A 21,110-nucleotide genomic window follows, 5' to 3' on the forward strand; every position below is an offset into this window, starting at 1 on the left:
TCGCGACAGGTGGAGCAGGTGAGCAACAACATGTCTGAGAGGGGAGAAACTGCGAGTAATCAATCAGAGCAGGTTCTCAGAGAGCGCTGTGACGCTCTTCAGCGGCAGCTCAACGAAGAGTACGACCGAGCTGGGAATTTGGAGCAGAAATACGACAAACTCAAGGACGAGAACGCCCGCTACAAGAACGAGTTCGAAAAGCTCAAGCGCGAACGAGAAGACACGGAATACGCGCTCAAGAAGAGCGAAGAGACACTCGTGGAAGAGCAGAGCACCATCAAGGCTCTCGAGGCGCGCAATGTCAAGCTCGACCACGAACTCGCGCTCAAGGAAGCTGCCCTCAAAGACAAAGACAACCAAAACGCCAATCTCGCCGCCGATTACCAACAGCTTCATGCCCATTACAGCGACAAGCTCGGCGAACTCGACGACATACGCGTCAAACTCCTAGAGAAAAAGTTGGAGTTCGACGATCTGCAGGATCAATGGTCAACGGACCAGAAACGGATCGCGGACCTGGAGGAGGCTATACAAGAACACGAGGACTCCAACCTGGTCGCCGAGCTTGAGAACGACATCGCTGGACTCCACGCCATACAGGAGCAGGACTCCAGGACTATCATTGTCAAAGATGAGCGTATTAGTCACCTGGAGGGCTTGCTTCAGAAGGAGCAGCAGCGCACCCTTCACAACGCCGACGAGGCTGCTCGAACGGCCGCTGCCTCTCCAGTCGACGACCAAAGGCATATCGGCAGCTTGGGAGGCACACTCGAAGATGAATTCTCTAGCCTGATGCTCGACGAGAGCGACTTTATCGACTGCGAGCCCAGCGAATACGAGCTTGAAATACAGTCACTCTCCGCCGTGCACGTAGCTGCCAGTGTCACGCCTGTTGCTGCACGTGTGCCTGAGAGCCAGATCGATATAAGCCAGGCCGCCAGCGTGGAACCTCGCAACCCAGCCCCCGCACCACCATGCTCTATCGTTGTCAACAAGGCTGGCAGCACTCAGCCTGTGGCTGTCAAGACGTCTATACACGCCATTGCTGTAAGCAATGCCGCCAGTGTCGAACCCCGCGATCCAATGCCGCCGCCGCCGTCCACCATCGACGTCAGCGAGGCCGCCAGCACCGCGCCTAAAGCCGTGAGGGTGCCCGAACAAACAACCGGGTTTTACACGACCTTGAGCACTTCGCCTATCGAGCCGCCTCGTGTTCAACTCTCCTTGTGCGACGTGCAAGGTATTGTCAGCTTTGCGCCTGACCAGCCTGCTATTGCGCCTTTGGACTACTCCCCTCAGAATGCTGCCAGCACTGAGCCCATCGAGCCTGCTCGTGTTCCTCTCTCCGTCCTCGATGCTCATCAGATCGCTAGCTTTGCGCCTGTTCAGCCTGCTGGTGCGCCACTGGATTACTCCCCCCAGAACGTGGCCAGCACTGAGCCCGTCGAGCCCGCTCGTGTTTCCCTCTCCATTGTCGATGTTAATCATATCGCGAGCTATGCGCCTGTTCAGCCTGCTGGTGCGCCTCTGGATTACTCTCTTCAGAACGCAACAAGCACTGAGCCTGTCGAGCCCGCTCGCGCTCATCTCTCCATGGTTGATGTCCATGACATCGCTAGCTATGCGCCCAAACAGCCCGCTGGTACACTTCTGCGCCTGCATGAACAGACATCAGTCAGTACTGAGCCCGTTGAACCAGCTCGCGACACCCTCGCTTTCGATGACGTGTACGACGTTGCGAGCTTTGCGCCCAAACGGCCTGCGTCTGTTGCCTCCACAATCTCCAGACACGAGATTGCCGACTTTGCGCCGAAAGAGCCTAGCCTTCCATTGCTCACTGTGGACGTGACTGAAGCTGCCAGCACGCGTCCGGTTGTCCGCCAGATCACCAGCGCCGAATTTTCTACCCAAACCGACGCGCCTGCTACCACCAACAACTTCTCCACTCAGACCGACGCGCCCACAACCACCGATCTTGCTATCCAGACCGACGCGCTTGTTGTCGCCACCACCGAATCGTCTGCGCAGACCGACGCACCTGCGCTTACGAGCCAGCTCCTGGCTCACACGGCTCTCGCAACGACCCCAATTGAACCGACCACCCAGATTACGATTGCCAGGCCTAACAATCATATCACCCCCGTTATGGTCACTCGCGAAATCAAACCTGTCGAGCAGATTCTTCCCAAGCCCGAATCAGAGCGTCCCAATACTACGACCGAAGCTCAGGCGCATACAAATAATGACACTGCCGAAGAACGTGTAATAGCCAAGACATCGCCCGTCATGGCTACGCGGGCTAAAAAGGCTCGATTTGCAGGCTGGATTCCCATTTTGTCCACTGTGCTTTTCGCAGTCTGGTCACTCATCCTCCAAGCCGAGCTGGCTACCTGGAAGAATGCGAACGGAGTCGGTTTCGGCGGTGGCCATGGTAACGTAGCTAGCCGCAGTGGTGCTCACGGCAATGGTCGTGACCTCTTCGGTGACATTCCCATCGGCATGAACATTGGCAATTCGTGGGTGTCGGAGCAGATTGCGCAACGCATGTCTGTGGCCATGTCATTCCTCGAAGATTGGGTTGGCGTTGTAAACGAGCCCATGTACTGACTGAGCCGGCCGCGGTCACTGCCCACACTTCCCATAACAACTTGCTCCCACAACGCACATTGACGACACTGCTGAACGCGCCACGAACCTCGATTGGCCTTTAGCATCTTCTGACGACATCTACGACGTTGCGGCAAAATCATGTCTCGGCACCTCCCACGATTCTTTCGAACTTTTCACCTGACGGCGTTTGCTCTTCTACTTCTCACCCTTTAATCGCTTCACGAAATTGCATGACCCAGAACAAAATACCCATTTCTTCTTTCTCATGATACCTATGCTGGGACACGGCATCTACGACGGCGTTTTGTTTAGGCCTTGGCCTGTCGTTTCAGCGAGATGTATACCTTGTACCCCCAGATACCCCTTGATTTTGTCTTCTTATGGCGAGCCGCGAGCCGCCAACGATTGTGGACATGTAACTTCCTGATACGGATCATGATCTGTTTATCAAATCTATTGAAGGATTGGTTGAGCTGTCGGCAGTTGGCCTCGAGACGAGAGATACGATACGATTACGACTTCAGATAGCACGTTAGACATCAGTATGAAAGATCTTTACGCCCAACGGGAATGTCCAAGCTGACCTCCATGCGAAGCCTGATTACGCGTCTCTGGAAGCCTTGAAGACCATGACCTCCGCAAGCCATTACTGGAGGACAGTGAACACGATGCATTTATTTAGGAAGAGTGCCCGAGGCTGGAAGGAGACACGGTTGCTTGGTCTATCCATCAGAGCCCAATACCGCGGCATTGTATCAGGCAGTGTGTTATAGCGTTCGAATGAGCCTTTGATATTCGTAATCGGTCACCTGAACAGAGTGAGATCGTCGTTAACCCGGAGGTATCCTAGCGGTGTCGCGGGAATCGCGTGATGCGCGGTTCTATAGGCGTGGATTTGATATTGATACTGTACCTGCGCTATACTACATGGCAATTACTATACCCTTCGCTGCCATTAATGTAACACGTGGAAGTAGACAGAGGCGTATGCGATGCGTAGAACGAACGTAGACCCGACTACCCCCACGCGCTCATATCTTCGAGAGCAGTTCCCGGGACCATTCGGGCCGCTCGCGACAAGAGCGGAAGCATCAGCGCCCAAGGTCAATGTCAACTGCACACGGCCAAGCAGCGGCAGAATGCATCCTTGGGTCCGAGATGGCCGGACTGGGATGCTCTGTCAATGTTGGGGACAACAAGAGAGGTGCTGTGTGAAGTTGTGAGGTATGGTACCCCAGGTGGCTGGGATGCCACGATGGCATCGGGGCTCAACTGGTGGGTCGGGCACCCTGACGGATGCGGATGCAACGGAGAAGAAAAGAAGGTGCGGGTACCTGGTTCCACATGGGGAATGTCAACAAGCAAAAAGAAATGTTCAGATGAAACCCTTTGTGAAGAGTGTCTGAGGCTATGACGATCGTGGGAGATGGGGTTACCGCCTGACCCAAAGCTCCTTCTCTTTTCGCCTGAAGTTCTCGACCACAACTACAAATGCCGCCAACTTTAAAGTTTACTCTGACAGCAACTTGTGGAAATGACAGAGACGGTCGACGGCAATGAAGATATAGAGTTCGGTCGCGTTGAGCGCTGCAGAATCGGGTGTGTCCTGGCTTGGGCAGCACGACAGGCTGCGTGTGATCAAGGGCTGCGCATCATTGTACGTCGCAGCAATGTGGTGACACGAAAACACGTGCCGTGCTGGCGGACCGCGGACCTGATGGGTGCCTGACGAAGATTGTGCTGGAGCGGTAGGTCTGGATTTTCGACTAATGAGAACCAGCCACGACGAGGAAGCACGAGGAATGGATCGTTAGTGTGCGGTAGAGGGAAGACTTCCTATAGGCGACTACGTTTGAAGTTTCTGCAAGCTCGAGGATAGGGCCTGTACATAGTTCAGTGTGCGAAGGCGATGATGCTGTGAAGAAGGATGTGCAGAGAGATGTGTGTGGGCGGTCGCATCGTGCACGCTGGGCTCGGCCGCTTTCATGAGTTGGCGGTGCCCGGGACTGGCGGGCATGGTTTGCACCACGGCGGCATCGAGTCGGTGAAGCCTGTCTGGACCGAAGCAATGCGTCAGGCTGTGGCCTCACAACGTCACAGCTGGCCGAAGCGAAGGACCAGGGACAAGTCTTGGTTGTTGTTGGGGTGAGATGATGCAGGGCTCACCGGCGGGCAGGTAAGAAATGTCTGTAAAAATGCCAGCGGCTAGCCCCGAAAGTCTCTCCACCACGGGCGAACCTTGAAAACACCATGGGCGCTGCCCTTTTGTCTTTAATTCGCCCAATCACGAGCAAAATCGCGTTCCGTAAAGAATAATCAGCGTGCTGACAAGCGACGATGCCCGTTTGCATCACAGGTGCTAGAGCTGAGAAGGGTCAGGCTGGTCTCGGGCATCCTCGCAGTTGATGCCCAAGCGACGCCACCTGAGGGCTGCCCAGGTCGTCTCCACACTGTGCGAATCGCACCAGAAGCTCGAGCTATGGAGACGTTTGGCCCATCCGAATAATTAGATCGGCTGCCGACGGTACGCCGCTCTTTTCGTCTTCTTTTCTCTTCCTCTTGCTGCTTTCCCATCGCATCTCGACGAAACCGGCCTTCCTCTATCCCGCCAAACCAGCGTCACAAGCCTGCCGCCAGTGTGCTGCCCAACCGCTTGACCTGCGTCTTGCATCTACCGCCAGTCGCGCCATCGGCCAATCACACCCCGCACCCACTGCAAGCCATTCTTCTTCAGTTGCGGCTCTGAACGAGACACATCCACAACGAGCACTTCAACAAGTACTCTTCCCGTCGCCCGTACCCTGAGCATTGCCTGTCAGAGTGTGCATATTGCTTCGAGCGTAGTCCCCTCTACTTCCGAGTACCTGCTGTGATCGCCCCCACCAGGAAGCTGCATTCAGCCACGCCGTCAAGGTCCACTTGTCACAGGCCAGACCCCCCCTAAGGAGCCAGTATATTGGTCAAAACCCCGCTTCTGCGTCCTGCGTCGCTGAACATCTCTCTTCTGGAATCTCTCTGGACACCATAGACCTCGGACACCCACCTGTTTTGCCCGTAACCTTGGTGCCTAGAGCCCCTCTATCTTAGCTCCCATAGCTTGGCCCCATTTCTGGCATTGACATCACTGTCATCTTTCTTTTCGTCCCCTTTCCACACGCATCTCAGTAACCATGTCGCGCGCAAATCAGTGGTTTGTGCCTGGCGATGGAATCGCGAGAGAAGTCATCACGGCCGACATCCAGCGCTACTTGGGCCCAGATGCGCTCGTCAGGCCTGGCACAGGCACCGGAGAGTACCAGGTCCGCACTTACTTTCTCTCTCCAACGCCACCTCTACGGAAGACTAACTCTCACATAGGGCCAGCCAGGCTACTGGATAACCGCTTATCGAACTCTCACATCGGTATGTTGAGTCGCCATCGGACCGTGGTCGCGCACAAGGCTAACCCGTTTCCCTAGCAAATGATACAGGATTTGAAAATGGATTCACAACGTTGGCAACAGGAACGCCAGCCAGGCGAAATTGGACGTGGAGGTAGCCATAGTCCTCAAGTGCGCACTACTAAACCAGGGGGCCCTAACGCTTCATTAGTGGCTTATCAGGACTCTCGTACACATGCTGCTCGTCAGCATTGGGGTCCGACGAAACCGTACGAACACGGCTCGTCTCATGCGGCGGCGGATCCCTATGATCAGCCTCCTCGCCAGTCGTCAACGACGTCTAGAGCGACGACGTATGCGTCTTCAGGCTATGGTAGCAGTGATCCCCATTACACCACGACTCCCACATCCGTGTATGGAAGCTCGCATCCAGGATACCAGACTTCACCTGCTTCTGCTGCACCCAGGACTCAGCCAGCGGATCCATACTCATCTTACCAGCAGCCCAGTGGAAGGGATTACCCTGCGCAGTCTGCTTATTCCTCTTACCCAGCGCAGACTCCAGATCCATATGGACGCCAGCCGGCTACCCAGACGACTCCATACTCTAATCCAAGGTATTTTGGTTACTATGACGAACCCTATTTGGTCTATCGCTAAGCCCCAGTTAGTGCCGCAGCAGCCGCTCCTGGCTACTACATTGCCTCGGATGGTCGTCGTAAGTGATTTGGGTCGTTGCGCTACTCCACAACTGACATGTCTTGTGTAGAATATCCCTTATCGCAACAGCCACAATCATCGCGCAATCCACAGTCCGGCACCTCTAGGTACAGTACGAGATAGAGTACATCTCCGTCTTACGGCCTTGTTATTGTTCCTGCGTCGATGTATCGCGCCCGGAGATACCCTTTCTTTCCAAGCTACTGGATGGTGCTCTGGAGTCTGGCCAACCTAATTTTTTAATGGATCCATCTTCTACCATCCGGGTACCGTAAGGAGTTTGCGATTACCAAAAGCATCCGGATAGACATTTGTTTCCCTAGGATCTCAAGCCATGGACCTATACCTCTTCCAGCCCGGTTGAGCAGCCCAAAGGAGCATTTACTTTCCGGTTTTCCTTTTGTGTCTGATGTTATGTACGTTAATTGGGAAATTGGGTTTCATTTCTCATTCTCCTCATACGACTGGATCTTTGCTCTGCGGGATGCGGAACCAATTATTGCCATGGATCTTATAGCCTCTATCGGGACATTCATTCCGCTTCTGGCTATCACTATCATGCAAATGCATCAATTTCCGGATTCTGCTTTTCTTGCTATGTATATACCTACGACACGGACGTTGCTCCACGAAGTCGATGTTTACGAATGAACGGTTATCTGCGCATGCACAGCATGCGTAGAAGGAAACATCACTGTGTTCGCCTATGCGATTTTGATCACGCACCGGGTTGCGACCAGACGCTTCTCGGTCCCACTCACTGCGCTAACGCTTCAGTTTCGTCTTCTTCGATATGCTCTCTCTAGCCTCGCGGTGAAGCCACCACTGTCACTCATGTTGTGTTCAGGCTTCTTCGAACTGATTCTCAGCTTGCTTGTTACAACATGCCCAACCCCACAATGACTTGCATTTGCCGTGATAATCTCTCGTTAACCCCCCACCCGCCGATCGACGCGATCATCAGTACGCTACGGCAATCCTCTTGCGCCATTTCCTGTTTATTCCCACATGACTGTCGCAGATCTCATGCCGACTGCCGGACTGTGCCTGTCGATGTTATGCAGTGTGTTATAAGTGAAGTCTGCTCAAGTCTGTCTGTACACTCACGTGAGGCAGTGCATATGCTCAGGTTGATGGTCATGTCCATATCTTCTGATACACAAGGCCATGGTCAAAGATCTATGACTTGCGCAGGCGCATGAAACCTCGTCACGTCTGGAGTTAACGGCAATCGTGCAGCCTCGCAGAGTGTTACGGTTCATCACGTTTAGCAGGTGAAGCGGCTCGGCCCTTCTGCTACCACACGGTTAGATCTCTGAAAGCTAGTCGCGCAATCTAGGAGACACGGAACCGTCTAATCTACTCGTTAGAACGAGCTGTACAAGCCACATCGCGGCAGAGACCGCGACTTGAATGCTTGGTTAGTCATGCTATTTTGTCACATCTGTGGCCACATCTGTGACCACGAGTCATAGCCTCGCCTTCCACATTGGCATCTGAATCCCGCAGTTTCCCCGCTAGCAACACAATTATCCGGCCCTAACACAATCGCGATAGAACACCAAGGCCGAAGTCACCGTTATCTGGTTATCTCGCAGTAGCATATGCCGAAGCCCTCGGCTTTCACGTAAACATAGCGGAGAAACTCCCGTAATGCTACGCTTGGCCCGCAATCACTGCAGCTGCATCATGGCCAGCATCATGTCGCGTGCCAAACTCTCTACCTTCTGCTCTTCGCGACATCCAGCATGATTGGGATCTCAAGGCTCTGGGTGGCTTCGGCGCTCCTGGCTGAGCATGTGTTTGCTCGTGGTAGTCTAGTCCCACGCAATGATACGGAAACGTATGCGACGGGCTTGTTACATGAGTCGATGGATTGGCTGGACATGTACTACGATGATGAAAGAGCATACCTGTTCAGCTTGGACGCTGCTGCTCTGACACACGAGACCAGAGCGAGCGTTTGGTATGCAGCTGGCTTATTGGCGCGAAACGAAGCCGATGACGTTGAGCAGGCAGTACGGATCGTGAAGAATGTCATTGGAGGGCAATTCAAGAACGAAAGTCAACAATGGTGAGTTTTGCAGCGAAAGAGGTCATTCAATTCCTGTTCTAGATACTGTTGCTCACATAACACAAGGTTTGGCGACTACCAAAAATATCCAGAGGAGCCAGCTGTAGGTACAGAACAATACCCAGCTGAGATCTACAACTCGTGGGATCCCAACTGGCGCGGCTTCATTGGCACAACTTTTGTCGTTATGCTAGAGGAATTTCCTCATCTACTCCCCCAAGATGTCCAAGATTATATGCTGGAAAGTTTGTTCAACACCACCATCGGAGACAGTTACCGTGTTGGCGGCGTCGACGACGATAATCTCTACCCGGCTTACAGCAACCCCTCCATCATGCGCGCCTTCGTCTCTGGCTACGTCGGTCGCCGTGCCAACGACTCCAACATGACGATTGCGGGCGAAAACTACGCAAAAGAAATCATTGACCTGTTTGTCCGAGACAACACACTTTCCGAGTTCAATTCTGGAACCTACGCTGGTGTTTCGCTGTTTGCGCTTACGCTTTGGGCGAAGTATATGCCAAACGACAGTCTGATGGGCGAGTATGGACCAAGAATGCTTCACGATACCTGGTCCGTACTGGGAGAATTGTATCATGCGGGCATGAAGAACGTAGCTGGGCCGTGGGATCGCGCATATGGGTTCGACATGAACAAGTATCTGAGTATCTTGGCGCTGCAAATGTGGACGCTCGTGGGCAAGGAGATGGCACCTATCAACAAGAAGGTATGCATGAAGCACAATTTCCATTTCCATTTCAATTTCTGTTTCCATTTCTATTTCCCTTCTACCGTATCTCCTAACACCCTTCTAGCCGTACGCCATGGGTCATAAGGATGACTTCGCGATTGGCCCCCTAATCGCCATTCTGGCGCCCTACCATAACACGCTAGTTCCAAACGCCACGCTCTCATCTCTGTCCAAGTTTCCAGGCACACATACTGTTAGGACCTCCGCATTCTCTCCACCGTACGACTATGAGCCGCGAAATATCACGGCTTATCTCTCCCCTGATCTGACTATCGGTGCTGAATCCTTCAACGAAACTGTCGTCGGTGGCCCGGCTAAAAACCAGAACTCTTTCAATCCAGCAGTCGTGCAGTGGAAGAGGCAGGACGGTAGTGTGGGTTGGATGAGTTTGTATGCTCAGAGTATGGCTTTGGATGTGGTGGTTGAAGACGGAAGCTTGCAACTTGAGTATCCGGCGGGGAATGCATCAAGTGCGTTTTCCTTCCTGGTGGGAACGAACGGCTGGGATGGTAAGAGGGATGTAGCAGGTTGGGCGGATGTAGAGGGTGTTCAAGTCAATGTTACCGGATCCGTGGATCTAGAACCCGAGGTTACATTCAATGGGCTGTTTGGCGGAGCTGGTGAGGTTATCAAGTAAGTTCTATCAAGACTACCGTCTGCACAGAGAGAAGGCTATATGCTAACCTAACACAGCGACTTTGAGTTTTGGAACTTCACGTATAGGATGCCAGAAGGGAGCGAGAAGATGCCATGGGTAAGGCTGAACTTTGAGGTTGTGTAGTCAATCCAGCCGAATGATAAATATAAGCGTGCTCATTTGGTCAATATATGTAGTAGCATATAACCGCTAATATGATGCGCATGTATCAACGACGTCTCATTAAGCTGAATGACAGCAGAATTATGTACAAGTTCTCGACGTATGAAATATTGATTCTCAAACAGTAGGTATCATCATAAACGTTGACGTATCGTAACCACTCCCAACTATCAACTTCCTTTCCCAAAAGCTAGCTTCGCCTGCCCCTTCTCAACCGCTTCTCCTCTTCCACTTGCCGGTGGTCGTCCCCGCCCTCTGGAAGGCTTCGACCCGCCCACACCTTTTCTTGCAGAGAGCGTAGGGGGGTTTCTCTCTTCATGCCGCATCTCCTTTGACAGATCGAGCGCAAAGTGGTAGTCTTCGTGTTCGGGCTTGTCCGCCGGCGGAAGGTGGAGGTTACAACGAGAACAGAAATATGTGTCAATAGATTTTTGCTGGGCTATAGGTCTGGAACGAGGGACTGGTGTTACCGGGTCGTGGTTCTGTGGTGGTGGTGGTGGAGAGGGGGAAGCAGGCTGGGGTTGGGCCGAGGGCGGTGTTCCTGGGGCATAAAGATCCGTATCCGAGCTTTGGCGCTCCAGCGTTGGTGTTGAAGGTCGGTCTAATTCATGACTTTGTTGGGCGCGGAATGGATCGTGATCTTCTCCTGTCTCTTCTGCCTCGTCCCCACTTTCATCTCGAGTGGACTCGCTATGTGCTTTCCACAGTACTGCCCTCGCTTCATCGAAATCTTTTTTCTTCTCGTCCCTTGGGCCGAAGAAGTTGGCAATGTTTCCTTTTGTCCTTCTTCGCTTTGCTGGTGGTTCGCCTCCACCAGTCATAGCTCTACCAGTCGACATCATGGCCTTTGCTTCCTCACCTCGGACTAGAAAACCACCGATGCCTTTATTGTTCGTGATACCATCTTCGAAGCCTCCGACGCTCAAGGAGAGATTAGCACATGGCCAGGCTCTCCCATCAACGACTACTTGAGCCAATAGATTTTTGGCGAGATCGAACAGTATGGTTTCTGATAATGGTTTGCCCTGGGGTATCGGTGCTTGTCGACTTCGCGTTTGCGCACCTTGGCGGTGGTGCAGGTTGATGCTCTTGGGTCTTCTCTTGTTCTCTAGCACACCCTCTTCTACGCATCGTGAGAATATGTCGGCCACGAAGATGCGCAGCCACCTCACACCCTGCTCGAACGAGTTGATAGCGGGTCTGAAGGATTTCGCCGAAAGCATGCTTTTGATCTGAGTACGCGGATTGACCTCGCTATTATCTTCACCTCTAATGATGGAGTATATCCAACTGCCTGTGTCATCACCTAACTTCTTCAATTGATCCAATGGCTGTTGCACAAGGTCCTTGACTTTATCCGTACCAAACATTGCGACGACCTCATCTCCTAATTTACCTCCTAGCATTCGGATTTTGGTAAACTTCATATCGGAAAGAAAGTGCTCGATAGCGCGGTTCCGGATAACGGTCTGTTGATTCGGTTTCTTGTACCCTGAACCTAGTTTTGACAACATCTTGTTCCTTGCGACTCCCCCAGAGCACGTATAACCCAGTGTCTCTTTGATCTGTTTCCTCACATCTCGTACAATCTCGGATGCGATGACCATGCACACGTCATCCCAATCTGGATCCCTATCTTCTCCGTCTTCTTCACCTGTCTCAACAAGCGCGTCAGCCGCCCAGTCCAAGACGGTTGTAGGTACTTTGGGCAGTCGTTCTGACGAGTCATCGTATGGTGGGGGTCCTCTCAGTTCAGGATATCTCTCCAGCAATATCGTGTACACTTGCGCACTCAGATCCATGAAGACCTCGTCGATACTTGCTTTCTCCACGCGCTGTTCCTTTTCTGGTAAAGCATCCTTTATGCATTTCAAGATCTTGCGACTCTCCATGCGATACGGGTCCAGGCTAACCTTGTGCGTTGCCATGTCCTTGAAGCTATTTTCATGGTATGCCCATTTCTCGTCGCCCTCCTTCCATGTCGCGACATGTTGTAGTATTAGGTCGGGGCATTGCTTCAACGCTTCCGTCGAAGTGACATGTCGGCTTAAACCAAATGCGCGTGCGGGGTAGTTGATTGCTATGAGGCCCTGCCATTGCTGGACTGCGAGGGGCTTGGAGGGATCGATGCCAAGGCGGACGGTTTCGCATTGCGCGTAGAAGGCATCGAGGTCGACGTGCGCGATGACGCGGAGGGGTGTCTGGGAGTTGTACGTCTTGAGCTGGTGCAGCTGCTTGTACGTAAACGCGGACTTGGGTATGCGACGCGGCGAGGTTATCGAGAATTGCGACGAATGGAAGTCGGGCGATGGTGACGACATGGCGGATGACGACTCACATCAGATGAATGAGGCAATCTTTGACAAGGGCAACGTGTAGCCCGGTATCGCGTTAGTGGAGCTGCATCCTGAGTAGAGGAATGCGATGCAGACGCGACATCTAGAAGGCGCGTGTTCCCGCGGTCCCGTGCATGCGCGTCATTCATCCCCGAGATCGCGCTAGCCGAATCAGATTCCCTGTGTCAATCAACGGTGCGACCTTTCAACCATCAAATTAACCTCACCACATCAAGGTATATGTAAGCAGCACATGCGGTTGACCGTCCTTAGATGGGCATCCGCTTCTTTTGAGTAATTCAAGTCTAAAGCGGACCGCTCAAGCATATTGAGTTTTCCACCCCATCAAGGTGAGGCATCATTTACTTCTTCTACTATATATCAGCTAGAAGAGTAGCTACGGAAGATGATGCGCTTTGAGCATGATGGCCAACCTAGACGTCTTGTGTATTGGCATGGCCTTGGTGTACAAAGCATGGAATAAAACTAACAGACAGTACACATAGGTATGCAGGGTATTTGCGAGTGGTCTAAATTTGACTCGTGCCTGAAGATCAAGCCAGGGCACGGTTGAGGAGCAGGGTTGCATTCCAATGATTGGCCGCGGAACTGCATCTCGAAGGATAGCCACAAAACAACGAGTGACATGTACGCACATGCGTGCCCCCGTTGCCACGATACACACATTACACTGGCGACAGTAAAGACTTGACGTTCCTGAACATAGCCCACAATCCTGCGAAACGCTTTTGACATGTTGCACTGCCATACCAAGACCGTTTCCAGAGTCATTGACGTCATGGTGAGCCCTTGATCCAATAGGAACATGCGGCTCAGTCTTCGTGGCAGCAAAAGGGCGAACAGCTAGGGCATTTCTTTTGATCTTGCTGTCTTTTGTCTCTTAAGAACTTTCCTAATTTACCACCGAAAAAGTTGCCGTTATGATTGCAAAAATGGACCAAGTCAATGGACATGCGGAATGTGGGGAAGACGACAGGGTACCTGTCTACTCAATCCACAACGTACCCATCACCGAAGAAAGGAAACCATATATCAGCAGCAAAAACTCTCGTCTACAACACGCAGGTACGAATAAGCGTGTTGCGCTACTGCTACTACGCCGTTGTACTAATTGCAAATAGCGGTTGCGCGCGCAAACCTCGCCCCGTCAGAAGAATCGCCTGAAGGCAGCACGCAAGACGACTGGGCAAAGAAGCACTCGCATCAAACAGTCCTGCAACAACACTGCGACTTCTTCGACCGAGATCATGATGGTGTTCTCTGGCCACAAGACACTTTCGTCGGTTTCTACCGCCTAGGCTGCGGGCTCTTCTTCTCGGCTTTCGCCGTCTTGGTCATCCATATCAACTTTTCGTATCCCACGTGTTCAGGATGGCTTCCGGATCCTTTCTTCCGTCTGTTCTTGCACAATGTGCATAGAGCGAGACACGGCAGCGATACGGGCACGTACGACGCCGAAGGAAGGTTCATCCCTTCGAAGTTCGAAGAAATTTTTATGAAATATGCCGATGGACGAGACTATTTGACTGTGGGAGACTTGGTCAATGTATTGAAGGGGCAGAGGAATATCAATGATCCGATCGGAATGTGTGGCTTCATCTTCGAATGTAAGCTTTGTCCGTTCTTGAGCGGCGTGAGAGAGAATGTTAACCTTGGATAGGGACTGCAACCTATATCACGCTTTGGCCTGAAGACGGTCGGATGATGAAAGTATGTAACACATCGGATCATCTATTGGTTTACTCTCGAAGCTAACAACGACAAGGAGGATATTCGCGCAGTATACGATGGCAGCATATTTCAACGAATCGCTGACAAGCGTGAAAGAAAGCTGGCAATGAAGAAGAAAAGCCATTAGGGGGAGGGGAGATGCCCGCAAAATCGAGAATAGTGCTGAATCAAACCTTCGTTACATACATGGCTTGATTGCAACACCCTGTGATTGCAACGTACATGACAGACCCCGGATCCGCATCCGAAAGCAGCCAGTCTTCAGACCCTTTCCTACAGAGATTTGGGCTCTTGCGCGGCATATGCAGACATCGTTGATACGCCTATGCAGCTATTCTGAGACTGCAGTTCGCCCCTGATGCGTGCCCAGTCCTTGAGCAACTTCACATCAGCAGGGTTCATGTTATCTTGCAGGATGCGGAACACGAGTTCGGATAGAAAAAAGTTTCGGCCTTGGTCGCGCAAGCCCTTAGCGCACAGTATGAGTGTGGCTCTGGTGGCTTTCATTATGGGCGGAAAATGCTCTTGCTGCGCCTCCAGGGTACGTAGGCGCTCTATCAAGTCAAAGCCCAGCTGGACAAGGATTGGAAGTAGAAAGATATAATATGCTTCGAAGCCGTGACGGTGGTAAAACATGTGAACAAGCGTTTGAAGACTCGCTTTGGAGGCGCCATACAACCGTGCTGGATTGAAACCGGCATCAACAAGAAGCGGTGAACAGTAATCATTTCCTCCAGTGGCCATGTCGTCGAGGAGGTGATCTTTGTGGAAGCAGGGCCAGAGAGGATACTCGTACAGGAAATAGTCCTCGAGAAGGCGGGTAAGAAAGACGTCGTCATGACTGATTGGTGTCCATCTGGAGGACCTCAGGGACTCTGGGGACATTCGAGGATCATACATGCGGGCGCCGGGATAGGGCACCTGGTAGATGGCGTGGTATGTATGCTCTTGGGTTTCGGTGCTATGGTGGGCAGTCTCGTGCGACAGGGCCTTGTACAGCCTTGAGGTCAGATACGGGTTGTCTGTGCTGTCAAACAGTGGCATCATGTCAGCAAGATAGGGCAGGGTGAATTGGTAAGTCGTATCCGGAACCAGCATGAGCTGGAGGCGGAGGCTGCCATACTCGAGGAAGCGTAGAACCGCATGCACGTCGGTGCCGCGACGAAGTAGGCCAAGTGTCTCATGGGCGATAGGCCGGGGCTGGGTGCGCAGGTGTGCAAAGACGCGCTGGAGTGCACGGCTGGCGTCCGTAGAATACACCTGGCCATGGTGTCTGCGCCTGGTAGCAACGGGCCGGACCGGAGGCTAAGTGTAGTCGCATGGAGTGTGCCGCTTCTGACACTCTGAGCATTGGGGACGTTCGGTCGAATACTGGACATGTCAGATTATGTGCAGGTCCGAGTACGTTTTATCAGGTAGCTCGCGCAAGATCAGCAACGGCCTTACCTACCTTTGTGATGCGGCCGCGACAAGCTTCGCAAGCTCCTGTGCCCACAATATGCTGCAGGCTCATGGCAGGACGCCGCCGAAGAAAGGCCGCGCGCTGGCTGCGAGGACTGAGGAGGGGTAAGTTCCAATCCATGGACAGTGGCTCGCCTGCCAGACACGAGTGGCTTTGCGCTCTGCAATCTGTTGTTATATGTGGTGCGGTCCAGCGCTCTGAGAGTTGTGTTCTCTCGCCTACGAGCCTGCCTACTTGTACACAACATGACGTCGCCATCTTGCCGCTGGGTAGCCCACGGCCTAAAGGCCCGCACCTAATCAGCGCCTTCCTCGACCCGAAAACTACCCAGCAGTCCCATATATGTCGCCGCATAGAGACGTCTGGCACTGCAATGCTCCGTTCCGTCACCACGACACATCTCCCTAGTTCTTCTCTTGTTCCATCAGGCTGATACCGTGTCCGTGCGCGACCTGAGCCAGGTCGCGACGTTGATGTTTTGCACGTGCTCTCCATCTCCTCTCACAACACCATAACTGCAAGCAGAGGAAATGAACCACAGCCGCTATCCGCCCGAGGGCTCCAACTCCCGGGAGCCAAAGGTGGCTATCCCGAGAATACCCGGCCAGAATTATCAGATCCCGCCGTCTACACGAACCCCTCGAGCCCGCAGCGAAGTCGTGAGCAAAGCCGTAAGTAAAAGCCTTTGACTATTTCGATTGGGCCAGGACTGATTTCCGCTAGTGCACTCAGTGTCGCAAACGAAGTGGGCCTGAACTCTTGTCTACATCTCGCTCAGCTCCGGCTTGCTGACCACACCCAGAGATCAAATGCTCTGGTGCTCGTCCGCGTTGTGACAATTGTGACAAGCACCACCATAGCTGTCATTATGATCTAGAGCGCAAGGACCGCCTCAAAGGGTCTGTCCATGTCATTGCCTATCTGCTCTACCTTTTTGTCTGACAAGTAAAAGAGCGCAGCGTAAATCGCACGCATTGACCGAGCTCTTGCTCGATCTCAGCAGCCAGCTCGACGAGGCGAGCCAGAAAAAGGTTGAGGAAACATTGGCATCCTTCGAAGATGACACGCCTCCTCCTCCACCGACTCCTGCGCTATCACGTGGTAAGCGGGCAAGGAGAGCTTCATCATCTCATGCCAATGACGACGCTCGAAGTACCACCTCTGCAGAGGGCGGAGAAGCTCACGTCTCCGCTTCTGTCGGCTCCAACGAAGACCTAGATTTTGTCCAAGAGGACATTTTGCGCACCGAAGACGCAGACAACACGGGCTACATGGGGCGCAACTCGCAAGTCCAATGGCTCCGAGCCCTTGAAACCAAGATTGAACATCCTGAACGCGAGTCCTCTGATTTGCCATATGGGCCGCCTGGGGCCGAGGGAGACGCTTTCAATCAGCGTGCTAAAGCACTTCGTGGGCGTCAGCAGCACGGCGACAACCGGCAATCCCCCGACAACGATCAATTCCTCGGCTACTACTTCTATCTTGACAAATCCAACATCGACATCGATATTGGTGACCCACATGTCATACCCTTTGCTGATACGGCCAATCGTCTTTTCGAGTACTATAAAGCGGTCGTACATAGCCCATTCCCAATCCTAGGTGACATTTTCGAACATCAGCTACGCGCGTTTTTCACGAGAGATCAAAGTAGTGCTACATTGGTGGTATGTCCAAAGTGGAAAGCTGTTATGAACCTCGTTTTCGCCATCGGTGCACGCTACTCACATCTTATCGGTGCAGAGTGGCGGGCCGACGACCACGACCATTTAGTGTATATGTGGAGAGCAGTACATCTTTTGCAGCTACAGTCTCTCAACACATTAGTCGCACAACCAGATCAGACAATGATACAGGTAGGCTCCTTTTGGAATCATAACGAATAACTCTGATGTCAGTCCAGGCGTTCGGGCTTCTCTCTCTGTACTATCTGACGATTGGACATGTCAGCAGGTACGTCTCACTACGACCACACAGCGAAACTCACCCTCAAGGTATTCGACCTGTTTTGTAATAACAAACGACGACGTAACATACAGCGAATACCTTTAGGGTGCGCATAAAAGCCCAGTCAACTATGCGACATGTGCGCGTGCTGACAATGAGGTTACAGGGCTTGGTACATGATCGGTATCGCCATCCGCCATGCACAAGCTGCAGGTCTGCACCTTAGACACGAGGATCCTTCCATGTCTCCTAAGAGGAGGAAGGCGCTAGCCCAGATTTGGTGGTCGCTTTACTCCATTGAATGTGTCCTTACTTCAATAACAGGACGTCCTCGCGCTGTAAGTGCCATAGACTGTACAGTACCGCCACCGGGCGCGAAAGGAACTGAAATGGAGACACCATTACGTAAAAATGCGATGTCTTCTGTAGTAAGTCGGGTCTCCGAATCTTCTGCCAGTGGGACCACACCCGATGGAAGTGTGGATCCATTCGATGTAGCCTACGTTAGGCTCGACATTCTTATGGACAAAATTCTGTCTGGTCTGTACTCCGCGCAGAAGTCTGCCAAGTCTTGGAAGGCTGCGCAGAAGGAGATTGCTTCGCTATCTGACGAATTGGAAACCTGGGCTTTGCATTCCCTATCTCGAGGTCCAGCTGCAGCAACTGCCGGTGCGACAGGGCACGATCTGAATCGAGAGCAGCTGCTACTTTATCTATACTACCACAGCGCTAAGATCTGCATCACTCGGCCCTGTCTGTGTCGGCTGGATTTGCGCATAAAGGGGCAGAGCGAAGAGTCGATTCGATTCAACCAGAAAACTGCGGAGGCCTGCATAGGCGCAGCCCTGGATATTACCTCCACGTTGCCAGATCGCCCAAACCCTGCATGGTATTATGAGAACGGTCCGTGGTGGTGTGCTGTCCATATGAGTAAGTCCGTCCGATCTTAAAGTCATCGACATGGCTAATCACCATGCGTAGTCATGCAAGCCCTTACGGTTCTACTTCTTGAGCTGTCGCTGGACGGTATCCACTTGACAGTCGAAAAATCACATGTCACATCCTGCGTCGACAAGCTTATACGATGGCTGAGTGCGATGAAATCGGTCGATGCAATTAGCGAGAGCGCATACAACGTTGTGGCTAGAGTATTGAATAAGCAGAGCAATCAAGAAGCGGCCCGTCGGCAACTACCTCAGCCACAGCCAACTGATCAGCATCAACAACAACGCCAGGCACAAGACACGACCCTGGAGTTGCAGCAGCAATATCAGTCGTACAGTCAACCTCTTGCATTGCAACAGTCGGGTGTCGTATGGCCAACCACTGATGCATTCAATAGCAACGACTTTTACTCGCAATCCAACACAGGCAACTTCTATTCCAACAATATCTCCGGAAGTGAATACCTGAACGATCCTAACGCTGAGCTAATGGATTTCGATCAGCCACTCAATATGTTCTATGGAAATCCTTACGAGGCGACTTTCGATCAATGGGAATGGGACCCGGCGGCGTTTGAGGATCCCGATCCGGGGCAGCAGCGAGGCCCGAGCGGGGATCAAGGCGGTTATCAAGGGTACGGTGGTAGCTAATTGGAGTTGTACGTTGCGTACGTACAGAAGCATAGTATAAAAGAGATACCGACATGGGCCGCTTGATAGCGGTCATCCCAAGCGATGAATAGATAGATGGCGGCATTGCTGATCAATCAGCACTAGCAGTCTCACTGTACGCTTGTAAAACATGAAAACGTATACAACATAGTATGCGAAAGCTTTCTCTACGAGATTTGTTTTTCCTTCTAATCCTTATCGATATTATCCCACTTTGTTGTCTCCGTCTCTAGCACAGAAACGCTGGTGATATCACAAGCCTAAACGGCATGATGATAGCAGTGTACAGTTTAAATGTCGCAAGCCTCCACATTGAGCATACCCTGGACAACTTGGCACTCTTTCCCATATTGCTCCAACGCATCCCTCACTGCATCCTCCACCTGCATGGTTTTTACACCAACAATCTCATTCTGAACAGCCTGGCCAAGATGCTTCACATTGTCCTCGCCTCCGTAGAACTGGTTAGATATCGCTAATCCCTTCATTGCTTTGCCCATTTGCGCTTTTCCCTCTTCTTGCTCACCACCTTCCTTCCACTTCTCCAGCACGACTAATGCATGTCGGTGAATCTTTTCCACGTCAACACGTTCAACGCTGAATGACGTATCAAGAAGCTTTTCCAGGGTGGGCAGCAGCATATTTTGCGTGAGGTGGGGGAAGGGACAGATGAGAATGGGCTGGTTGGCGATAGCAAGAGGGTTGCGGAGCATGTTGCCAGCTGCGAGGCCGATTGTTGAAAGAGGGGTCCAGTATAAGGGTTCATTTCCAGTACCGTAGATACGAGCGTGGTGGTTGGGTATGTCTGGTACGGAAGGTGAGTTGATTGGACCAGTGAGTTAGATAGATGAATAGGATGGCTTACCGAAGCCTGCGGGTCCCTTCATNAGCCCTGTAGTAATTAGGTTAGTATTGTTCTTACAAAAAGCAAGGCCTCTATGCCCAGAGGAAAACCTACACATATCGAAAAACGGCCCTCCATTCAAGCTGGACCAAGCCATCTTCTTTTCCCTCCCCAATTCCTCTAGATACTCCCGGATCCTGCACTTGGAGCCTACAAAAGCTTCCGGCAGTCTTGTAAACTCCTTGCGTGTGATATCCCCAACAAATTCATTGGCGAAGAAGAATTTGACGCCTGCAGCAACCGCAGCGTCGATGATGAGCTTGGATGGTTCGTAGTGCGTAGCACCGCCTGTGACGCAGTTCACTACTGCGTCTTGACCCTGAAACGCGGCTTGTAGAGAGGAGAAGGAGGTGTAATCTACAGCGCGGTGGGTGATGGCCGTAGAAGGTGATGTGTAAGACGATGTTGAGCGCGTGATGGCTGTGATAGTGAATCGGGCTCCGTCTTTGAGGAGTTCGGTGATAATGGTGTTGCCCACGTTTCCTCCTGCCTGTGTTTGCGCTAACGTTAACTTTGAAAGGCTCGCATGTCGTCTGGGTATACTGGGATGAAGGATAGTTCAGATAGGTAAGTAGACATACCCCGAGAATTGCTACGTGCTTGAGCTCCATGTTCAATGTTCCGTTTTTGATGAGTGTTTTCCGGGTGTAAGATATGAATTACTACCAATGAACTTGAATACTACATTATCATGGAACGAGGTGAGCTTATATGCTCACTGAGGATTGAAGTGCTCGC

General features: G+C 52.2%; 8 protein-coding genes across 8 annotated transcripts; 5 read left to right on the forward strand and 3 right to left on the reverse strand.

The window, feature by feature from the left end:
• Positions 1 to 30: 30 nt before the first annotated feature.
• On the forward strand, positions 31 to 2,607 carry AA0111_g2240 (hypothetical protein; the record flags this gene model as incomplete). Its single annotated transcript, XM_028647990.1, has 1 exon — positions 31 to 2,607. One exon carries the CDS (start codon positions 31 to 33, stop codon positions 2,605 to 2,607), a length of 2,577 nt encoding a protein of 858 aa, XP_028509806.1.
• Positions 2,608 to 5,780: 3,173 nt separating this feature from the next.
• On the forward strand, positions 5,781 to 6,833 carry AA0111_g2241 (hypothetical protein; the record flags this gene model as incomplete). Its single annotated transcript, XM_028647991.1, has 6 exons — positions 5,781 to 5,909; positions 5,968 to 6,012; positions 6,069 to 6,144; positions 6,202 to 6,607; positions 6,662 to 6,708; positions 6,760 to 6,833. The coding sequence occupies 6 exons, from the start codon at positions 5,781 to 5,783 to the stop codon at positions 6,831 to 6,833; spliced, it is 777 nt and encodes a 258-aa protein (XP_028509807.1).
• Positions 6,834 to 8,458: 1,625 nt separating this feature from the next.
• On the forward strand, positions 8,459 to 10,316 carry AA0111_g2242 (hypothetical protein; the record flags this gene model as incomplete). Its single annotated transcript, XM_028647992.1, has 4 exons — positions 8,459 to 8,784; positions 8,851 to 9,511; positions 9,600 to 10,168; positions 10,229 to 10,316. The coding sequence occupies 4 exons, from the start codon at positions 8,459 to 8,461 to the stop codon at positions 10,314 to 10,316; spliced, it is 1,644 nt and encodes a 547-aa protein (XP_028509805.1).
• Positions 10,317 to 10,525: 209 nt separating this feature from the next.
• AA0111_g2243 (hypothetical protein) lies at positions 10,526 to 12,676 on the reverse strand (the record flags this gene model as incomplete). Its single annotated transcript, XM_028647993.1, has 1 exon — positions 10,526 to 12,676. One exon carries the CDS (start codon positions 12,674 to 12,676, stop codon positions 10,526 to 10,528), a length of 2,151 nt encoding a protein of 716 aa, XP_028509871.1.
• A 968-nt stretch (positions 12,677 to 13,644) lies between these two features.
• AA0111_g2244 (hypothetical protein) lies at positions 13,645 to 14,570 on the forward strand (the record flags this gene model as incomplete). Its single annotated transcript, XM_028647994.1, has 4 exons — positions 13,645 to 13,777; positions 13,834 to 14,319; positions 14,373 to 14,422; positions 14,478 to 14,570. The coding sequence occupies 4 exons, from the start codon at positions 13,645 to 13,647 to the stop codon at positions 14,568 to 14,570; spliced, it is 762 nt and encodes a 253-aa protein (XP_028509860.1).
• A 146-nt stretch (positions 14,571 to 14,716) lies between these two features.
• On the reverse strand, positions 14,717 to 15,490 carry AA0111_g2245 (hypothetical protein; the record flags this gene model as incomplete). The annotated part of the gene is made up of 1 exon (XM_028647995.1): positions 14,717 to 15,490. One exon carries the CDS (start codon positions 15,488 to 15,490, stop codon positions 14,717 to 14,719), a length of 774 nt encoding a protein of 257 aa, XP_028509804.1.
• Positions 15,491 to 16,435: 945 nt separating this feature from the next.
• AA0111_g2246 (hypothetical protein) lies at positions 16,436 to 19,447 on the forward strand (the record flags this gene model as incomplete). The annotated part of the gene is made up of 5 exons (XM_028647996.1): positions 16,436 to 16,576; positions 16,865 to 17,761; positions 17,809 to 17,858; positions 18,019 to 18,782; positions 18,834 to 19,447. The coding sequence occupies 5 exons, from the start codon at positions 16,436 to 16,438 to the stop codon at positions 19,445 to 19,447; spliced, it is 2,466 nt and encodes an 821-aa protein (XP_028509802.1).
• A 311-nt stretch (positions 19,448 to 19,758) lies between these two features.
• Positions 19,759 to 20,983, reverse strand: AA0111_g2247 (hypothetical protein; the record flags this gene model as incomplete). The annotated part of the gene is made up of 4 exons (XM_028647997.1): positions 19,759 to 20,273; positions 20,334 to 20,360; positions 20,427 to 20,862; positions 20,954 to 20,983. 4 exons carry the CDS (start codon positions 20,981 to 20,983, stop codon positions 19,759 to 19,761), a joined length of 1,008 nt encoding a protein of 335 aa, XP_028509803.1.
• Positions 20,984 to 21,110: the final 127 nt, after the last annotated feature.

This window comes from Alternaria arborescens (assembly GCF_004154835.1).
Source record: "Alternaria arborescens strain FERA 675 chromosome Unknown contig_4, whole genome shotgun sequence".
Lineage (NCBI taxonomy): Eukaryota > Fungi > Ascomycota > Dothideomycetes > Pleosporales > Pleosporaceae > Alternaria > Alternaria arborescens.